At 34.8% G+C, this 19922-nt stretch overlaps 1 protein-coding gene across 1 annotated transcript; it reads left to right on the top strand.

Annotated features, from left to right (window-relative positions):
* The first annotated feature begins 216 nt into the window (after nucleotides 1-216).
* On the top strand, nucleotides 217-19791 carry LOC112043564 (serine protease persephone). Its single transcript, XM_024079039.2, has 11 exons — nucleotides 217-1130; nucleotides 1227-1387; nucleotides 1509-1587; nucleotides 3163-3311; nucleotides 4414-4446; nucleotides 6197-6288; nucleotides 11457-11566; nucleotides 13321-13461; nucleotides 14298-14413; nucleotides 15417-15574; nucleotides 16865-19791. The coding sequence occupies exons 2-11, from the start codon at nucleotides 1324-1326 to the stop codon at nucleotides 17033-17035; spliced, it is 1113 nt and encodes a 370-aa protein (XP_023934807.1). The 5' UTR covers nucleotides 217-1130; nucleotides 1227-1323; the 3' UTR covers nucleotides 17036-19791.
* Nucleotides 19792-19922: the final 131 nt, after the last annotated feature.

The raw sequence follows: 19922 nt of genomic DNA, 5'->3' as shown, positions 1-19922 counted from the left end.
AAGGGTGAAATATAGATTCACTGGATCGATTTAATACAACATATCGATTCAAAAGATCGATTTTGTTGGCATGAAAAATCGATTCTTTGATTAATCAATCTCAGATTGCCATCCCTAAGTCGAATGTCGATTCATCGATTGTCACATTTGTCGTCTTCTTATTTTGACGTTTGTGGTTGTCCTTTAAAATAAGTTTAAAATGTACTCTGTGGCTGTGCTTGTCGTTGTCGTTTAGAGATGGGTAACTCATTATTTTTACATGAGGTTGAGGGAGGACGAGGTGAGGTGCTCGCGAGGACCTCGTGAGGACCCCTCATTTGAGGCGAGGAGTCGTACGCAATGCATCGCGACGCGCCGAACTCGCCGATGGCCGATATTCAGTGGAATGTCGGAGGCGAGGCGAGGGGCGGACGGGGGCGTCAATTCCTATAACTTGCGATAAGGATTTTTTCGTCTCTCTCCCACACATCTTTTCTTTCAGTTATTATTTTTTGACTGCAAAAATAAACGAAATACGAATCAATGACACTAGATTACAAATCTAATACTCATGTTTTTAGGGTTCATAATTCAATATCATAGTTAAAGTTTAGAGTTCATAGTATTTATACAATATTTTTTCTATATTTTGTTTTGATTTTGAGTAATAATAATAATATTAGTTTACCTATGTTGATCTTGGAGGTGCACGTATTTTTATAGTTACCCATCTCTAATGTACTACGCAATAAATAAGCAGGTGGTTGTTCATAAGATAAATAGAAATATGAACAATGGCGATTCACTGTCACTCGCTCACTTAGTGCATTCAATCGCTCGACTCAATACTCACTCGTACTCGCGTCTATACATCGCGTATTAAGTCAATACTCAATTTGTCAATGTCAATTTTCAAGTGAGGACTGAAGAGTGAAGTGAGGTGGTTCAATGTTGAAATTTGAGGAACTCTTTCATTCATTTGAGGGACTCATCTCTATTGTCGTTGTTGACCGTTGTTTGCGATGAGTAAATTGTATTTGTAATTTATTTTCTTTAATCGCAATTCATTTATGTGGTATTTAAGTGTTTGCAAATAAATTTACATTAATATATAATAAATTGTTAATAGTTCAAAATAAATTTGGAAATAGGTATCGTAAAAACTAAATCTATAAACATAAACAAGGAAATTTGTAAAATAACTTTGTGACTTGTAAATAACGTATACTTATTTAATTTACTACCAGTTAAACCGGTTTTATGGAAGAGTTTCATTAGTTCAAATTTTGATTCGATTAAGGAAAATTGAACCAGTAGCTATAAGTCTGGAAGTAAAACGCTATCATGTGGCAAAATCTATTTTTAATATGCAACTTGCTCCTGTTTAAAGACATAATTGCAGGAGAAGGTAATCATTTAATGTTTTGATACACATTCTATTTTTTATATACATATTTCACATAATATTTTGTGCCTATTTAGTTTTGTAATCAGGTATACCAACCAATAATGTTTTCTTTTTGTGTTAGTTGGTGATAAATGTGCTCCTACTGAAGATATATTGAAAGGAACATGTAAACTTGTAACGGACTGTGATATTGCTATAAGGTTAGTAAGTAATGTAATACCAATTTTCCAGGGGCGTAGCTAGTGCCATATCAGCCGTATCAATGATACAGGGCCTCCGGACTACAGGGGCCCTTATTAAGGGCCCTTAGCAAAGATTAGTAAAATATAATCCACAAGTGCGCCCAAAACATGGAAACACAGTCATTGTCATATTTATTTTAAGCGGGCATTTTTGTTTCTTTTGTGAGAAATCTTTACCCTTAATTAAATTGGGCCTCCCAACTAATTTTGATACAAGGCCCTCCTAGGCTACGCCACTGCAATTTTCCATACTAATAATAATATTATTGTAAAAGTGGGGTTGTTGGTATGTTATGATGCACATCATAACTCAACATGAAATTTTGGTAAATGAACAAGCGATGCTACTGCGCTCGCTCAAAACCCCTGGTGACGCCATTGACGAACCTACATATTTACACAATCAGGATAAAGCTAATTAAAGGAGAATGCCCATTCCCTTTAATCTGGGTTCCCTGGGCTAGTTGTATGGACTGGTGGGCATTCCCCTTTTGCATACATGTTGAATGCAAAAGTTGTAGGGTACAGAAAAAAACATAGACATAGAGAGTATCTTTTGCCCAGAAAATAGATGTTTTGTTCTGGGTCGTGCTCTTTTATTTTTATTAGCATTGACCACATTATCCTTCTATTACTGCTTTTTATTGTTATAATTTTTTGGCTGCTTTGTTAATATGATAAAACATGTTTTATTAAAAAAAAAAAAGAGCACATGGATAGAGTTGCAATTAGGTATTAGAGCTGATTACTGTGTTTTTGGAGGAAATAGGGATATTTATTACAAGTAAGTTTTTATCATTAATATAAATAAAATTGTAGTATCTGTCTGTGATTTCAAAATAAATTTGTTTTCTCTAATACTATAAATACTTGTTCATAGGTTATTTTATTTACCAATCAAAACACAAACTGATTATAAGGGGACTTTACTTTAATTAGAAGAAGTTATTGGACTTTTTATCTCCAAAAAATTTGTAGACTTGTGAATAATAAAATCTAAATAAATAAAAACAGTTGTCTATCCTCTTGTCTATGCAAACAAAAATGAACAGAAAAATGTGATCAAGTTTTGATAACATACAAGCTTTATGAAACTTAGATAGATGAGTGGATTAAATAAAAAGAGTTAACTAGAATATATTATACCATAAACAAGACATCCATGATGAACAGTATGAACTTATAATTATAATAAGTTCATATTGTAAAATAGTTAGATATTTGGACATTGATCACAAGACTGCCGCCATGTGGAATGTTGAGTCAACTGTTATTATTCAGATAGTTACAAGTATTTCAGTCAATGGTCTTTTAGTGACAAGCTTTAACCAAAATCTTCAGAAGCTTTTGCTTGAATGTGGGATAAGGGGTGTTATTAGTGTGAGACATATTGTGAGGCGGTCCCTCACTCTAGAACCCTGACCGTCTGTTGCCTTGCCTTGAATTTTTTTTTTTAAATTTCATTGTTTTTTGTATTTTTTTAAAAAGATGAAGATATATTTATATTAATTATACTGTGGTTTCTTTGGACAGTTACATTACGAAAACAGATAATCATCCATTCAGCAGATGTGGCTTCAGTGGTACCGTGGAGATAGTGTGTTGCCCAAGCAAATACATGCAACCCCTACCAACAAAAAGACCAAAGCCAACCACAGGGACTGTGGGACAAGACAAATTTGGTATAATATCTACTTATTTATTTTATTTTCTTTATTGCACATGTACAAGAAAGTAATGAAATTACACTACAAGTATGCAAAAGCTATCTTATTGCAATTTCTACAGACATTTTTAGGTCTAAATGATTCACATGATAATAACATAAAAATGGAACCGACTTCAAAGACTTTGATTTTAACACAAAATTACTAAACCGATTTTCATGAAAATAGAATGGGACCAATCTTCTTCAAAAAAAAATCATTTTCAAAATTGGTTAATAAATGATTAAGTAATGAGGTAATAAAATCTTTTTAACAAAAAATGTAGCTCACTTCAAAACCACAAAAATAAACTAAAAAGCAAAAAATAGCACAAACTACTGAACCGATTTTCATGAAAATTGAATTGGACCAATCTGGATGTAAGTAGGTATACTCTTTCAAACAATAAAAGAATTTTCAAAATTGATTAAGAAATGACGAAAGTAAGAGGTAACAAACATAAAAAATTAAGATACATCAAACATCAGATAAATTTCTCAACTAATTGAGAACCTTCTTTTTTAAAGTCGGTTAAAAATGTATGATAGTGCAAGAATAACTAGGCATTGTATAGAATACCTGAATTATACAGATACATTACTAGTGTAAGTGTATGTATGTTTGTTTTTTGGAAATTATTGGTTACACAAATCATTACCAGTCCGCCCCAATCACAGATTTCATATAGGTAGTTCTAGTGTTTTTAGAACAAAATGGGATATTTTTGACTTTTGGTACACGCAACTCGTAACCCGGCACTTTGAGGGTAAGGCCAAACGAGCGTAATTTTGTGAGTTGTCACTCACGCATTCGGTTTCATATAAAAGTCAAGTTTCTGTAACACAGCGTCGCAAAACGAGTTGTGTTCACGCGAATTTTTGCGATTGCTCACAAAATTATAGCTTGGCATCTTCGTTCGTAACACTCCCGATGGCCCGCGCGGGCCGGGGGGCGTGTAGCGATGAATGAAACCTACGACTGATGCACCTCACTTCAACACACGCTCGATTTCAAGCTGATACAGCTCTGTCGGGCGGCGATTTTGATGTACATATTCCATAAGTCTTTTATTTTCCAGGAGATCCAAGGGTCATGAGAGTGGCCGAAAGAGGTGAGCTTGTTTTTAATTTTACGATATCATTTATTAAAAAAAACGTACATATGAATAAATAAATTAATAAAAAAAAGATAATATATTTTTATATTTAAGTAATTCTTAACAGAAAATTAAAAATTCCACTATGCTAGTGTTTTTGAAATATATGCTCTGATTAAATAATCTGAAATTTAAAATTCAAGTATCTAAACCCTAACGGGAAAGACGTACCGCCAAGCGATTTAGCGTTCCGGTACGATGTCGTGTAGAAACAGAAAGGGGTGTGGATTTTCATCCTCCTCCTAACAAATTGGCCCGTTTCCATCTTAGATTGCATCATCACTTACCACCAGGTGAGATTGTAGTCAAGGTAGTAATAGTAACAAAGCACTAAGAAAAACCTCTAGTTGTATGATATGATTATATGTCAAAAAATCAAATCAAAAATTAAAATAATAAAAGATAGGCTGTATATGATCACTGATCATTGCCCGTCCTGTAAGAAAATTAAAAAAATATATTGGTATATTTGAAAATATGCGTGGCATGAAAAACATACTTCATTTTGTTGGTTTGTTTCGTGATAAACTTAGAGATAATTAAACATGACCTTATGCAGCGAAGATAATATGAAATTGACACCTACAGAACTATCTACCAACTGTTTGTAATATCGAAATGTTTTGCTTTAAAACAGATTGTAGTAAGTTAGAAAATTGCATATTGCTCATCAGGATTCTACTTTGTAACCACACACTTTGCAATCCTTTGGTTGCTCATAAATATTGCGATATTAAGAGTCTATACTAATATTATAAAGCTGAAGAGTTTGTTTGTTTGTTTGATTGAACGCGCTAATCTCAGGAACTACTGGTCCGATTTGAAAAATTCTTTCAGTGTTAGATAGCCCATTTATCGAGGAAGGCTATAAGCTATATATTATCCCCGTATGCCTACGGGAACAGGAACCACGCGGGTAAAACCGCGTGGCGTCAGCTAGTATAATAATATACAGGGTGCTCGGGAGTATTTCCCATAACTTCAAGATGTTGAGGAGTCCACTTAAAGGAACCGAACCGCCTAATATTTTTTCGTCAATAAAATAAAAACTTCTTATGCTTTCATACAAAGTAATTTAAATAATTTCTACTATTCACGTAACACACAACTTTATCTATCCTCGCATATTAAACATTTAAAGTTTGGCTAAGTCTATTAGGATGCGTATAAGCGACACATTTTAAAATCTATTTATAAATAAAAGAAATATTGGATAGAAGCAGGCGTTACTTTGCGGAAGTTCATCATGATTATATAATGATTTATTTATTTTGCTATCATCCGCGAAAATTCGGCGAACCCATGCGACAACGTCACCCAGGTCCGACAAAATACTCTCTACGTACGTTTCACCCCGAAACCGGAGCATCCTCAGGAGATGTTGACTCTACAACGTGCAATTGCACGTTGTAGAGTCGTTGTAGAGTCCGAGAATTTTCGCGGATGATAGCAAAATAAATAAATCATTATATAAAAGAAATATTATTTACTCCTAAAATATTCATTTTAGAACATTTCAAATTAATTTTCGGTTAAGAATATAACCACAGAGTTATGGGAAATACTTCCCAGCAACCTGTATAACCTACGTGAAAAACAATAACTTTGGGACCTTGCATTATTAACAAATACCAGTTCGAATAGTTCGACAATTTAAGCTTATAATATCAGCTTTTTTTTATTAGCAATTAATTCATAATTTCAGAATGTAGAAAAATTATCGACACCACACTGCCACCGCTCGGATTACACATTATTGGCGGCGAAACGGCGAGTCTTGGGGAATTCCCGCATATGGTAAGGTTTTTCCTTTTCCTCATATTTGTGTCATATTTGATAATTTCCAAGAAGTCTTGACTGTAATGTATTTCGTTAATTAATAATAATAACTCAGCTAATAACTCAGCTATAATAACTCAGCTAATAATAACTAATAATAACTCAGTGACTGCCTTTCAGACAATTCCCAATTTAGGTGTGTGTGTGCGTAATAAAAAAGTACCTACCTACCTAATTATAGTTGCTTTTAGATTAGTTCCGTCCTAGGTAAAAAGTTGCCAATTACCTAATTTGGTATTTTGTAGCCAACCTTTGGTACATATTATGTTTTCTGTGCTGCTAAGGCAAAACCAACGCCTTGACGGCCTCCGTGGCGCAGTGGTATGCGCGATGGATTTATAAGACGGAGGTTCTGTGTTCGATGCCCGGCTGGGCCGATTGAGGTTTTCTTAATAGGCTAGAAGTCATATTTTTTGAGATGTGATTACATGAAAATTTTAGTTTTTAAATATGTTTTGGACAGTTCGAGCCAAAACGCCTGTCGGCCATGACGGTCTAAATTTCAACTGATTCATGACGTCACTATAACAAATCTCTTACAAAAGGAGCTTTTGAGAAAAAATATTAGTTAACAATTACTTGGACGTTTAGTACATCAAGTGTGTTAGTGACGTCACAAAATAGGCGACATCGTTTTTGACGACCGTGAGAGCCGTGATAGCCCACTGGATATGACCTCTACCTCCGATTCCGGAGGGTGTGGGTTCGAATCCGGTCCGGGGCAGCACCTCCAACTTTTCAGTTGTGTGTGCATTTTAAGAAATTAAATATTACGTGTCTCAATCGGTGAAGGAAAATATCGTGAGGAAACCTGCATACCTGCCAATCCGCATTGGGCCAGCGTGGTGGACTATTGGCCTAACCCTTCTCATTCTGAGAAGAGACTCGTGCTCAGCAGTTAGCCGAATATGGGTTGATGACGACGACGACGATATGTACTCACTCACTTACCATCAGGTGAAATTGTAATGAAGGGCTAACTTGTTAAGATTTAGAAAAAAACTTCGCGTCTGTAGTGACGTGCACGGTGGCTATCAGTTTTGTTTATAAACATAAGAGAGAGATTAATAAATAGATGAGAAAATAAACATAAACCGGTGAATTTACTGACTATAAACATAAATCTTATATTTGAACATATTAGGTACCTATAAAAGAATATTCAAGCAAACAATGTTGTTAAAACTAGTATACAAACCGTAGGTACCTATTTAGGTTGACATTTAAAAACAGGCAATAAATATAACAGCCTTGATACATATTATTATTAATAATTTATATTCCGACAGACAACAGCAGATAATTATGTTATTAGGTATTAAGCTTTAATTTCGTTGATGATGTGTTCCATGAAACTAGTTTTTATAGACTATTCGCCTTCGCCGTTACGATTTTCTAAGTAGGTACGTACATTTCGGACGATTTCATACGACCAGGGGCGTAGCTACAGCCGTATTAATAATAAATAAATATAAATAAAAGCCTATAGCCTTCCTCGATAAATGGGCTGTCTAACACTGAAATAATTTTTCAAATCGAAATAGTAGTTCCTGAGATTAGCGCGTTCAAGCAAACAAATAAACTCTTCAGATTTATAATATTAGTATATATACGGGGCTTACGGACTACAAGGGGCCCTTACGTGTGGAAGCAAAAATTAATAAAATGCAATCCACAATCCCACTTAATCAGGTGCATTCCGGAAAAATAACATGAAAATTTGCCTATTGAGTTTTCACTTAAGAAATGACAAAAGGAAACCAATCAATTTTATTCCCGGGCTAAGCTTGCGCCCAAAAGTTAGATTAATCTTACGTGAGTTGTCACTGTCATATTTATTTTAAGCAAGAATGTTTGTTTCTTTTGTGGGAAATCTTTACCACTCATTTGGGCCTCCAATTAATTTTGAGGGTCCGTCCGAGGCACGCTACACCACTGGATACGACACTTGACCGAATTACTAATTTAATATGATGATTGATTAGAGCAAGTGAAGTAAGAAATCATATTTTTTTTTGGTTTGATGTGTTCGAAGAAACTAGTTTTTGAACATTTGCCGTTATAATATTCAAGTTACTTTGTGCGAATCAATCATTTTCCCGTTAGACGTGTTCCAAAGCTATTTATTAATTAAACGAATCTTGTACGTCATTATGGTCTCATTTTGTCATCCTTTTGTTTCCTGCGAATTTAATGTTAACAAATTTTTATTACATTTTACGTTCAGGAAAAATATTATACCTACAGTATATTGAGTTACGGGCGAGTGAGGCCTAATGCCTCATTCGCACGAGAGATAAAAAAGCGATACATTAAAACAAAGCGTTGGTGGGTGTAGCGTCACAGAAAACATATGTACAAGATAGCGTATAGTATGAACTTACGTGAAGCTACTGGAATGTCTCTCAAAAAGTTCAAAGTGTTTATTAAACGCAAGCTTTTGGGAAAGGCTTGTTATTATAGTGTTAGTGATTATATTAATGATAAAAAAGCTTGGCGTTAAACTGTAATATACGACTGTGTGCTTAGTTTTAAATAAGTTTGTAAAATGGTGGTAAACCAAAATAAAAAAAACCTTGACTGAGTTTGTTGTGGGCTCTTCTCGGACCAAGGCGCGTTTGGAACCCTCGTAACTTTAGTTTTAAGTTTTCGACTATTATTACCACCATTAAATTAAATTAAATTATGACATAATCTTGACCTTTCAAAAGTGCTTGTAAACTAAGCCTAATTGAAATAAATGAATTTTGACTTTTGATTTTGAAGGTCTATTTCCAATTACGCCCAAAATTGAAAATGCAACACTACTCGATATAAAAGCGTCGTGTTTTAAAAACGCTGTCGTGTGAACATATAATTGAAAATGCATTTGTTGTATTTGAACGTTAAAAAAGCTCTCGTGCGAATGAGGGCTTACTCACATTTCTCAGTATTTTTAAAAATATTACTTATTTGAGGAGAAACCATATTGAGCTAAATTAGTAGGTAATTCCAGTCAGTAAAAACATGTTAAATGAATTATGATGAAAAATAAAGTAGTAGCGCGAATAGGCACTAGGCAGACAGACAGATAATAATGTCATAATATTGTTTTTTATGTGCCCTTTTTTAACCGACTTCCAAAAAGGAGGAGGTTCTACGTTCGGCTGTATGTATGTTTTTTTTTTTTTTTTTATGTATGTCCAGCGATAATTCCGTCATTTGTGGACCGATTTTGAAAATTCTTTTTTTGTTTTGAAGGGTTTGATTCCAGGGTGGTCCCATTTTTTTCATGTCAGGATCTGACGATGGCATCCTGGAGAAATCGAGGGGAACTTTCGAAAATCGTAGGGACGGCTAGTGCGTTTGTTAGTGTTTCCATAAGGTATTTTAAACCACTACAATTTTATGAAGGTCTGGAGTTGGTCTGATGATGAAGTCGAAAAACAGACGATGGAACTCGTCAACGATTTACAGCAGGTATCTTTTGTTTGGGCTTGATTTATTTGTATTGATGAGAACTTTCCACCTAGATGGGTTGTGACTGTATTAAGGGTCTGATGATGAAGACGAAGGACAGTTAAGAGAACTCTTCGACGGTTCACAGTAGCTACCTTGTATTTTGACTTGATAATTTTGTATTGATGAGAACTTTCCACCTGGATAGGTTGTGACTGTATTAGGGGTCTGGTGACGAAGATGAAGGAGAGTTAAGGGAACTCCTCGACGGTTCACAGTAGCAACCTTGTGTTTGGACTTGATAAATTTTATATTGATGAGAACTTTCCAACCATATGGATTGTGTAGTAGGTGTGCTAACACTAAAAATTAAAAAATAAAAATTTTAATAAAAAAATTCAACCGACTTCCAACTTAAAAATTAGCCTAAACTAAAAAGCAAAAAATAACATCTTACCTACGTGCTACCTTCTGATCAGTTTGAAGGCGGTGCCAATCCAGTGTCATGTTTTAATTAAAGCCGTTTCTGAAAGAACCACAGAAATTTTGTAATTTAAACGGCTTAAATTAAAACATCACTGGCTTGGCACCGCCTTCAAACTGATCAGAAGGTAGCACGTAGGTAAGATGTTATTTTTTGCTTTTTAGTTTAGGCTAATTTTTAAGTTGGAAGTCGGTTGAATTTTTTTATTAAAATTTTTATTCATCAACCCAATTAAATTTATGACTATATAATAATTACAGACACTCAATTTCACAGTTAATTAAGTATAGATATAACGCTAAAACTGGAAATAGCGGTTATTAACATAATTAATTACTAATCGTTATTTCTAAAGTTTCTATTTAATTACAGTTTTTATCAATCTAAATATTTTCCCTTGATTACTTGACATAGCATAACTTGAAAACTACTTTAAACTATTTAATTTTTTTTATATTTTTTCTAGCAAGTACCTTTTTTTTTAAGTTCTTAAAAAGTTGCATAGAACTTAACGACCATTTTATGGGTTTGTTAAAGTGTCACATCTAAACTGCTGAACGGATCTCGGTCAAATATAGCACAGTGATAAATTATACTCTGTAGGCCTAAGATGCGGATTACGACATATTTAAAGTCTAGAGAAAGACAAAATGTCGACCAATAGCGGCGGAATCGAAAATATCTCTCTCTCTTTCGTTGCGATGGGACGGAAGAAAGAGCAATATTTTTCTCCGCCGCTATTGATCGACAATAAGTCTTTTTTATGAGATGTCGTTGATGCATGCTAGGCTTAGGCTACTCTAATCTCTATATTCGTATAGGAATGTGATCTACGCGGGTAAATATGCCGGGCATAACTATCAGCTATCAATTAATTACATAAAGTCAAATTCAAATTCAAAACTCATTTATTTCAATTAGGCTTACTTTGCAAGCACTTTCGAAACGTATGACATTTACGGTGACAGTTCGTTTCACTCTTGAAAGTTTGCCGCGATTCACGGTATTAGTACATAAAAACGTCAAGGCAACTGTCACCGTACCCATGCTATCTGAAAAACACTTTATTGATATTATTAAATAATGGTGATAAAATTAAAGAGGGTTTACGAGGGTTCCAAACGCGCCTTGGACGGAAAGAATGGAAGAGGAGTCCACAACAAACTCAACCAGTGCATATATGTATACCTATATATTTTTACAGGCAGCCCTCGGCTACGAGCGAACCGACGGTTATGATTTCCAATGCGGCGGCTCCTTAGTATCCGACTTGTATATAGTAACAGCAGCTCACTGTGTGGATACCTTAGACCAGTACGTTTCTTCTCTTTATTTAAATGTCCGTTTATATCTACAGACACTGTGCGTCACAGACAAGTAGCGTGGCAGACACCCACAGACACCGTATATTCACACTGCCCAGCAGGCAGCGGAAAGTTCTTTTCATGAAAGAAGTACCCAGACGCGGCGCTAATGTGTTAATGGCGCTCATTGTCATTTGTGTAAGGCGCTGTCAATTTTATTTCAGGTTCATGAAAAGAACTCTACAGACATGAACCGTACACACAAAATATTCTTTCCGCGAATACTGGCCGGACGCGGCCCGTGTCTGTCAACGTCTGCGCGGCCGCGTTATAATAGATATAAATACGTTAATAAACACTGTATAAAAGAATGTTATTTTGTCTGCCACGGCACGTTTCTGGCACGTTTATACGTGTTTTATTGACACACCACTGAAGTAAAACTTCTTTTAAAAAAAAGCCACCATCTGTGAGCGTCAGGCAATAGCATCGCAACGCATCGCAAGTTTGTTTTAGTAAAAAAAGGAAATGGTAGCAACAGACTTTGCTTAGATAGTAGACAGCTTAACAAAATTACAAAAAGAGACACATATCCCTTGCCAAGAATTTCAGGAATAGTAGATAATTTACGTAACGCAAAATTTCTTAGTACCATTGACTTAAAATCAGCATTTTGGCAAATAGAACTTGAGGAATCTAGTAAAGTAAAAACTGCGTTTGCGATTCCACAAAGAGGTCTTTTCCATTTTAAAGTTATGCCATTTGGATTGATTAATGCGTCACAATCTCAGCAAAGCGCCATTTGGATTGATTAATGCGTCACAATCTCTAGAAGTGTACAAAAAGGGATTGTTTCAAAGTTCTCCAAGAGCGCCATCTATTGGTAGTTTAAAATAAACAATGTTTCACTATGGCTGTAGATAGCAGGAGCGTTGCCCTATTGAAGTTTTCGTTACGTATTCACCAAGATCTAGTTAAGTGTGCGTAAAGAAATTTTACTTCAAAAAATATACTTCTCATCAAAAAATCGTTATTACTGTTTAGGAGGACTGTTCCGATTTTGTTGACGATTGTTCTTTTTCATGAGAGCTATATTTATGAACTTTTGCAACTGCTTGTATTCAACTTGAGTTCGTCAATAGGGTGACGCCCATGATAGCACACATGGGCGCGCTATCTAATACTGTCAGTTCTTCAGTTCATATACAATAGGGATGATGACAGTTTTTTAAATTGTATATAAATTAAGAGTATGCTAATCGTAAAGCAATTTTGTAAAAGTAACAGGATATCTGCGATCATTACTTTCGGAGCTACAGGGATTTAAAGAGTCAGATTTGCGGCGCTGCCGCGGATCCCTAAAAACGCTCCATACAAAATGGCATGAATAAGTGACGTCGTTGGCTCGCTGATCGTTAGATTTGTATGGGCGTATGAAACAAAATCGCTAATATCTTTGTTATTTGTGCGTTTATGTTTATAGTTTCTTTATTAAAAAATGTCACATTTAATGTAAGGAAGCTAAAGCAGTATGAATTTTCATCTAATTACGATAAAAAAAATTTATAGATTTTGAAATTTTATAATCTTATTTATTTTACAAATATCCAGACAATCTTTCCTTTTTATGTATAAATTAGTTAACATTGACCTTATTTACACGAATGTATCATAAAAATCAATATATTCAAACCTAGTCATCATCCCCATTGTTCACTATTCGTAATGAACTTTTGAAAAGTAACACCTGCTTCTATTCAACAGAGTGACGCCCACGATAGCGCGCATGGGCGTGGTGGAGCTGGGCGAGCGACAGTTCAGCAGCGACGACGTGAGGATACAGGAGATCATAAAGCATCCGGAGTACAAGAGGCGTACCAAATATGACGATTTAGCGTTGTTGAAGTATGTAACTAATAGTACACACTTATTATTTATTATGTAGTAAATATTTAATATTTATCTATAGTCGATTTATGGATTCCGTGGAATTTTGACGTTTCTGTTGTTGCCAGGGAACTGTTTTCTATGTAACTGTCCCCATAAATAATCTTTTTTAACATAAAAATGGAACCGACCTCAAAGACGTATTTCAGTTATTTTAATTTTAACACATAATTACTAAACCTTCATGATTTTCATATGATTTTCATGAAAATGAAATGGGACAAATATGGAAGTATACTATATCAAACATAAAATAATTTTTAAAATTGGTTAAGTAATGACGTACCTAACGAACATTGAAAAAAAAATACGCGTCGAATTGAGAACCTTCTACTTTTTTTGAAGTCGGTTAAAAATATGTCAAAATCAATCAAAACACAATTTGTTCTTTGAATTCCAAAGATTTAAGTTTAAATTAAATTAAAAATTAATACAATCTTAATTTTAAGGCAATACATGTTTCAAAATATCAAATTCGATAGAGACTGCTATGAAACACAAATAGTTGTGTAAAATTATTTTGGTATTTTAATTAAATTGTTAAATATGCATAGATCTTTGTCCTTCTAACCAATAGTGGCGCAGCCGAAAATACCGCTATTTAGGAGGAAATTATGGAAAATATGGAACTGAGACATTCTGCAATTGCACGATATATTTTGTCTATTTCTTTTCACGATATATGTCTTTGATCACATGCTAGGTATACTAGTTCTGCAAGTAAGCCGTTAAAAGGTTGATAATGATGGAAAGTATAATTTTATTATTATTTAACCCCATTTTTTTTGTCAAAGGTTGGAACAGCCGGTGACATTCACGTCAAACTTGCACCCCATCTGTTTGTACACCAAGAATGACGACCCGACCATACCTCTCACCATCACTGGATGGGGCAAAACTAGTACAACTCGTGAGTTTTTTATCTATTATATATTTTTATTTATATTATAAAGATATAGAAAAGTTGTAGTAATCTCTGGATCTCCTGTTTGAACCTATTTTGTAAATTATTTTACGAGATTAAAAAATTTAATAGGCTAGATGACACTTTTTTCTTAAATGATTTCAAATTATTATCGTTATACGAGTACTAGATTAAAAATGAATTTTTCATATTTTTGAGACGTTTTTTCGATTACATGAACATTTTAGTTTTGATATTTTGACTATACGAGCCAAAAAAACGCCTGTCGGTCATGATGGTCTATGTTTCAACTGTCTTTTATTTTTATTCTTTACAAGTTAGCCCTTGATTACAATCTCACTTGATGGTAAGTGATGATGCAATCTAATATGGAATCGCGCTGACTTGTTGGGAGGAGGATGAAATCCACCTCCCTTTCGGTTTCTACACGACATCGTACCGGAACGCTAAATCGCTTGGCGGTAGGGTAGTAACTAGCCACGGCCAAAGCCTCCCACCAGCCAGACCTGGACCAATTAAAAAAACCACAATCGGCCTAGCTGGAGATCGAACCCAGGACCTCCGTCTTGTAAATCCACCGCGTACATCACTGCGCCACGGAGGCCGTCAAAACCGTTCCGTTATGACGTCACTATAATAAATCCCTTACAAACGGAGCGTTTGACAAAAATATTAGTTATCAATAATTGGTTTGACGTTTAGTACGACAAATAACATTGTGACGTCACAAAATGGAGGACAGCGTTTTTGACGTTTGGAAATTTTTAAAAATACATGATTTTTAAATTAAGTTTTTTAAGAAATCCTTAAACTTTAATTAAATTAATACCGATATATTTCGTACCCTTAATCCATGTACTATACAAAATTAATATTGTTTATATTAAATTTAATATGAGTCGGACTTGCTGGACTCCAAAATTCCTCTTCGGCTCCCCAGCTGTTGATGTAGCATACACGTTGTAATGGTCGTTTTGTACTATTACAGGAGATATAAAGAGTACGATCCTACTGAAGGCCAACGTGACGGTGGTGGCGAAGGATAAGTGCGGCGAGTCGTACACCAACTGGCGCAAGCTGCCGGTGGGCATCGCCGACGCGCAGATCTGCGCCGGCGACCCGATGGGCCTGCGGGACACTTGCCAGGTATCTATCTATAAACTCTGTAACATCTGTCTGTAAGTCCGCCCTGACGTTTATTGGTCCAACACAACAAACCCCTTAACAATATTAAAAATGACCTCAAGCTAATTCACACGTTATCGAAAAAAATGTGTGGCAACACCACATTTACTGTAATTAATACGGAGATCTGTCATTATAGAGCAACCAAATATTATTGATAGTTTTATCAGATTACTAGCGGACGCCCGCGACTTCGGCCGTCGTCTTCAAACGCGTGTATTTCAGTTTTTCGCAAATCCCGCAGGAACTGTCTCGGATTTTATTTATAACTTTTTAAGGGGAACAATTCTATCATAATTGATTTGCGGAACTTTAACCGTTTACGCATCACACGCAGTGGAAAGCAAAAGCTCTCCAAAAGAAAAAAAAACCTGATTTTGAAACATTCTTCATTGAATGTTTCAAAAATGTTTCGTTCAGTCTTAGCCTAGCCTTCCTCAATAAATGGACTATCTAACACTGAAAGAATTTTTCAAATCGGGTCAGTAGTTCCTGAGATTAGCGCGTTCAAGCAAGCTCTTCAAACAAACAAACTCTTCAAACAAACAAACAAACTCTTCAGCTTAATATTAGTATAGATTTAAATTAGTGGAAATTCAGGTAATTTCCAAACGAATTACAATAAATATCATTTACTTAGATGTGATATACTTTTATTTTTAATTTAAATATTTAATGCAAATCATGTAATCAGCTATCATAATGCCCTTAAAATGATTCTCGAGGCTAGATAGTGATGTAAGCATTATCTAATTAATATATTTATCAATTTATTTATATTAGATGGTAATTTTATTTTCAAAAAAAACATCTTATTTAAAATAAGAACACAATATTATCTATGCATAGAACAAAATATCAATTATTATTATCAAGTATCAAGGTAGTTGCAATCCCGAGTGGATGACAGAACACAGGGTTACCATAAGAACGACAATAAGTGACTATAGCGCCCTCATTTATTTTCTACTCTTTTGTGTCGCACTATATCCATGGAATTATCTTGATTTTTTTTATTATCTACAAGTTAGTCCTTGACTACAGTCTCACCTGATGTTAAGTGTTGATGCAATCTAAGATGGAAGCAGGCTAACTTGTTAGGAGTAAGATGAAATCCACACCTCTTTCGGTTTCTACACGACATCGAACCGGAACGCTAAATCGCTTGGCGGTATGTCTTTGCCGGTAGGGTGGTAACTAGCCACTAGCCACCAGCCAAATCTTTCTTAAGTGGTTGTTTATTGTTGTCAGGGTGACTCAGGCGGGCCGCTGCAGGGTCTGACGGCCAGCGACGGCCAGTTCAGACTCGTGGCCGTGACGTCATTCGGGCGCGGCTGCGGCTCGCCCGTGCCCGGCGTCTACACGCGCATATCGCGCTACCTCGACTGGATCGAGAGCGTCGTGTGGCCTGACAGGGCCTAGACCGGGGATCATCGGGGTCTGGATCATTTACGGCCATATTACATGCATACTATAGCTAGATCTTTTGTTGTAAAGTTCATTATAGACATACATAGCCTCTATAGCCTCCAGCTGGTGTGCAGGTGTAGTTAAACTTGCAGGGCGTGGTACCTCGCCCTAGTGAAGTGTACACACTTTTTTATTCTTTACAAGTCACAGCCGGGGTTCGAACCCAGGACGACCGTGTTGTAAATCCACTGCGCATACCACTGCGCTACGGAGGAGGTAAAAACACTATCTCGATTGATTTGGGTGTTGTTTCCCAGTAGGATTTAGACCCTTAGTACTACTACCAGGGTCTGAACTCTTTAAGGCAACAAATTACTCAACAGTGCGCCCTTCATACATGCATTGCATATTCTAAATATTTTGTTGTGAAGTTCTTAATGGATAGGCTAGTTGACACTTTTTATTTGTTCATTATCGTTCGACTAGATTGAAAAAAAAAATATCATATGTATTTTTGAGATGTGATTACATGAAAATTTTAATTATTAAATATTTTTTTGACAAGTCAAAACGCCTGTCGGGCATGATTGTCTATTGTTCAACTGTTTCATGAGTCATGACGTCACGTTAACAAATTCTTTACAAATAGTATAATATAGTATATATAGTAATAATAGTTTGACATTTAGTACATCAAGTGACATTGTGACGTCACTAAATGGACGACGATTGGCGTTTAGAAAATTTGAAAAAAAAAACATGATTTTTAAATTAAGTTTTGGAAATCCTTAACTTTTATTAATCATTATCGATATATTTCGGACCCTTATTCCATGTACTACACGAAATTAATATTGTTTATATTAAATTTGATATGAGTCAACTACCCTATTAACCTAAATAGCTCAACCATTTCAGACTTGGTCTGAATCTCACTAGGATTTGTTAAAAGAAGTTTCATACCAGCATGCAAGCTGTGACCTGACCGTAAAGTGCCATAAACCATTTTAAAACCATAGCCATAAAATATGACGTAATATTCTATTGATAACTTGTAATGCTGCAAATCATCTGATTAAACTTATTATTTTTTAAAGCCATACAATGTTTATTATTTGTTGAGGTCAGAAGTGAATTTAAAATTGACACCATTATTTTAGAGATTCTTTTGTTGTCATTTTATTAACATTCCTCCTGAAATTATGTGGAAGCAAACAGAATTCCTTATTAGTGACCTAATTGACAAGACTTAATGTAACAATTAAATAATATCATTTAATATTATTCTACTCGTATGTGATGATCTAATCGAATTCTTCTATTTTATGATATAGTTAAAAATAAATACATGACTCAAATAACAATAATATGTTTAACTTACATGGATTATCATTATATTTTGGAATATTTACACGATATACTAATAATATAGTATCGTCGTTCGTTATCAACCCATATACGGCTCACTGCTGAGCTCGAGTCTCCTCTCAGAATGAGAGGGGTTAGGCCAATAGTCCACCACGCTGGCCCAATGCGGATTGGCAGACTTCACACACGCAGAGAATTAAGAAATTCTCTGGTATGCAGGTTTCCTCACGATGTTTTCCTTCACCGATAATAATATAGTATAATAATGTATATTATTCAATATATTCCGTTCTGCTTTGTATGTAGTGCAGCGTTGCCAGTACCTATTGTCCTAATTCCCTACAAAACTAAGCAAATTTCTTCAAATTCTGGGAGAAAAATATCCCTATTCCTTACATGAAAATAAATGCATTTTACTAATTTTATTTTACAGCTTATCTATAGCTATAATATTATCCTTATAAATGGTGAAGATAGACGCAGCATTCTTTACGCATCTTCACATAAAGTAATACCCACGTAGGCAATAGTTCTCTTGGATTTAAATTTCCCGCAATTCGGGGAATTACCCACAAAGTGGCAACGCTGATGTAGTGTAGTGGACAGAACAAGCGTGTTTGTGGGTATAAACTGCGTTCGATTCGTTTCCCTACTATTATATATTATGTGGTTTCGTTGAAATACTTTCGTTCAAGCTCAGACCAATTACCTTCTTTTGGACTTGTGTAGCACTCAAATTCACTAACAAAATTGTCTCGTTTTTTGGATGGACTGGGTGTTAAATATATCCTGTGTCCTTACACTACACACAACCATTTTGAAATCGTAATACACACACACGTGTAATTTTAACACTATGAAACATCGATTTTAGTTAAACACGTTAGATCATGATCATATAGTTTTGACAAAGGGGTAAACTCTAGCGAGACAGGTCCTTTAAAAAGTTAATTGGTCTGAGCTTTCAAGGCTCAAAACGGCTGAACTCAGAGCCAACTAAAGGAACTAGTTTTTTTAAAAAAAACTAGTTCGTTTAGTTTTCACGTGGTTTTTACACTAACGCGTTGTCTATCAAACGCGTTAGTGTAAAATTTACTTTTTACATGCAATTTACTTTTAGGAGACTGTCTTGCCGTAGCAAGACAGTCTCCTAAAAGTAAACCAACTATATCATATGAATATTCGAATAATTATTTTTTCTATATTTTTTTTTTCATATTGATATTGTTAAAGTAATAATATTGTGTTTAATGTACCTAATATATTTTATAAGTATTTATTTATACAGAACATGTAGAGAATTTATTACGATATATTTTTGTAATTTTACTAGTCAATGTAAGCATAATTGAAGAGCTCTCTAGTGTTGTGATTCAAAAATAAATAATTTTAATTAAGTATTTTTTTGTTTTATTTATCCAAATTTATATTTAAGTATTTTGAAATATTTGGTTCAAAGAATTAGTTATGTTTTAAAGTTTATGTATTTTAGGGATTTTGCTTATAATCCCTTGAGATTAATAGACGATGT

This window comes from Bicyclus anynana, chromosome 14 (assembly GCF_947172395.1).
Source record: "Bicyclus anynana chromosome 14, ilBicAnyn1.1, whole genome shotgun sequence".
NCBI lineage: Eukaryota > Metazoa > Arthropoda > Insecta > Lepidoptera > Nymphalidae > Bicyclus > Bicyclus anynana.
This window is presented reverse-complemented; position numbering and strand designations above follow the sequence as displayed.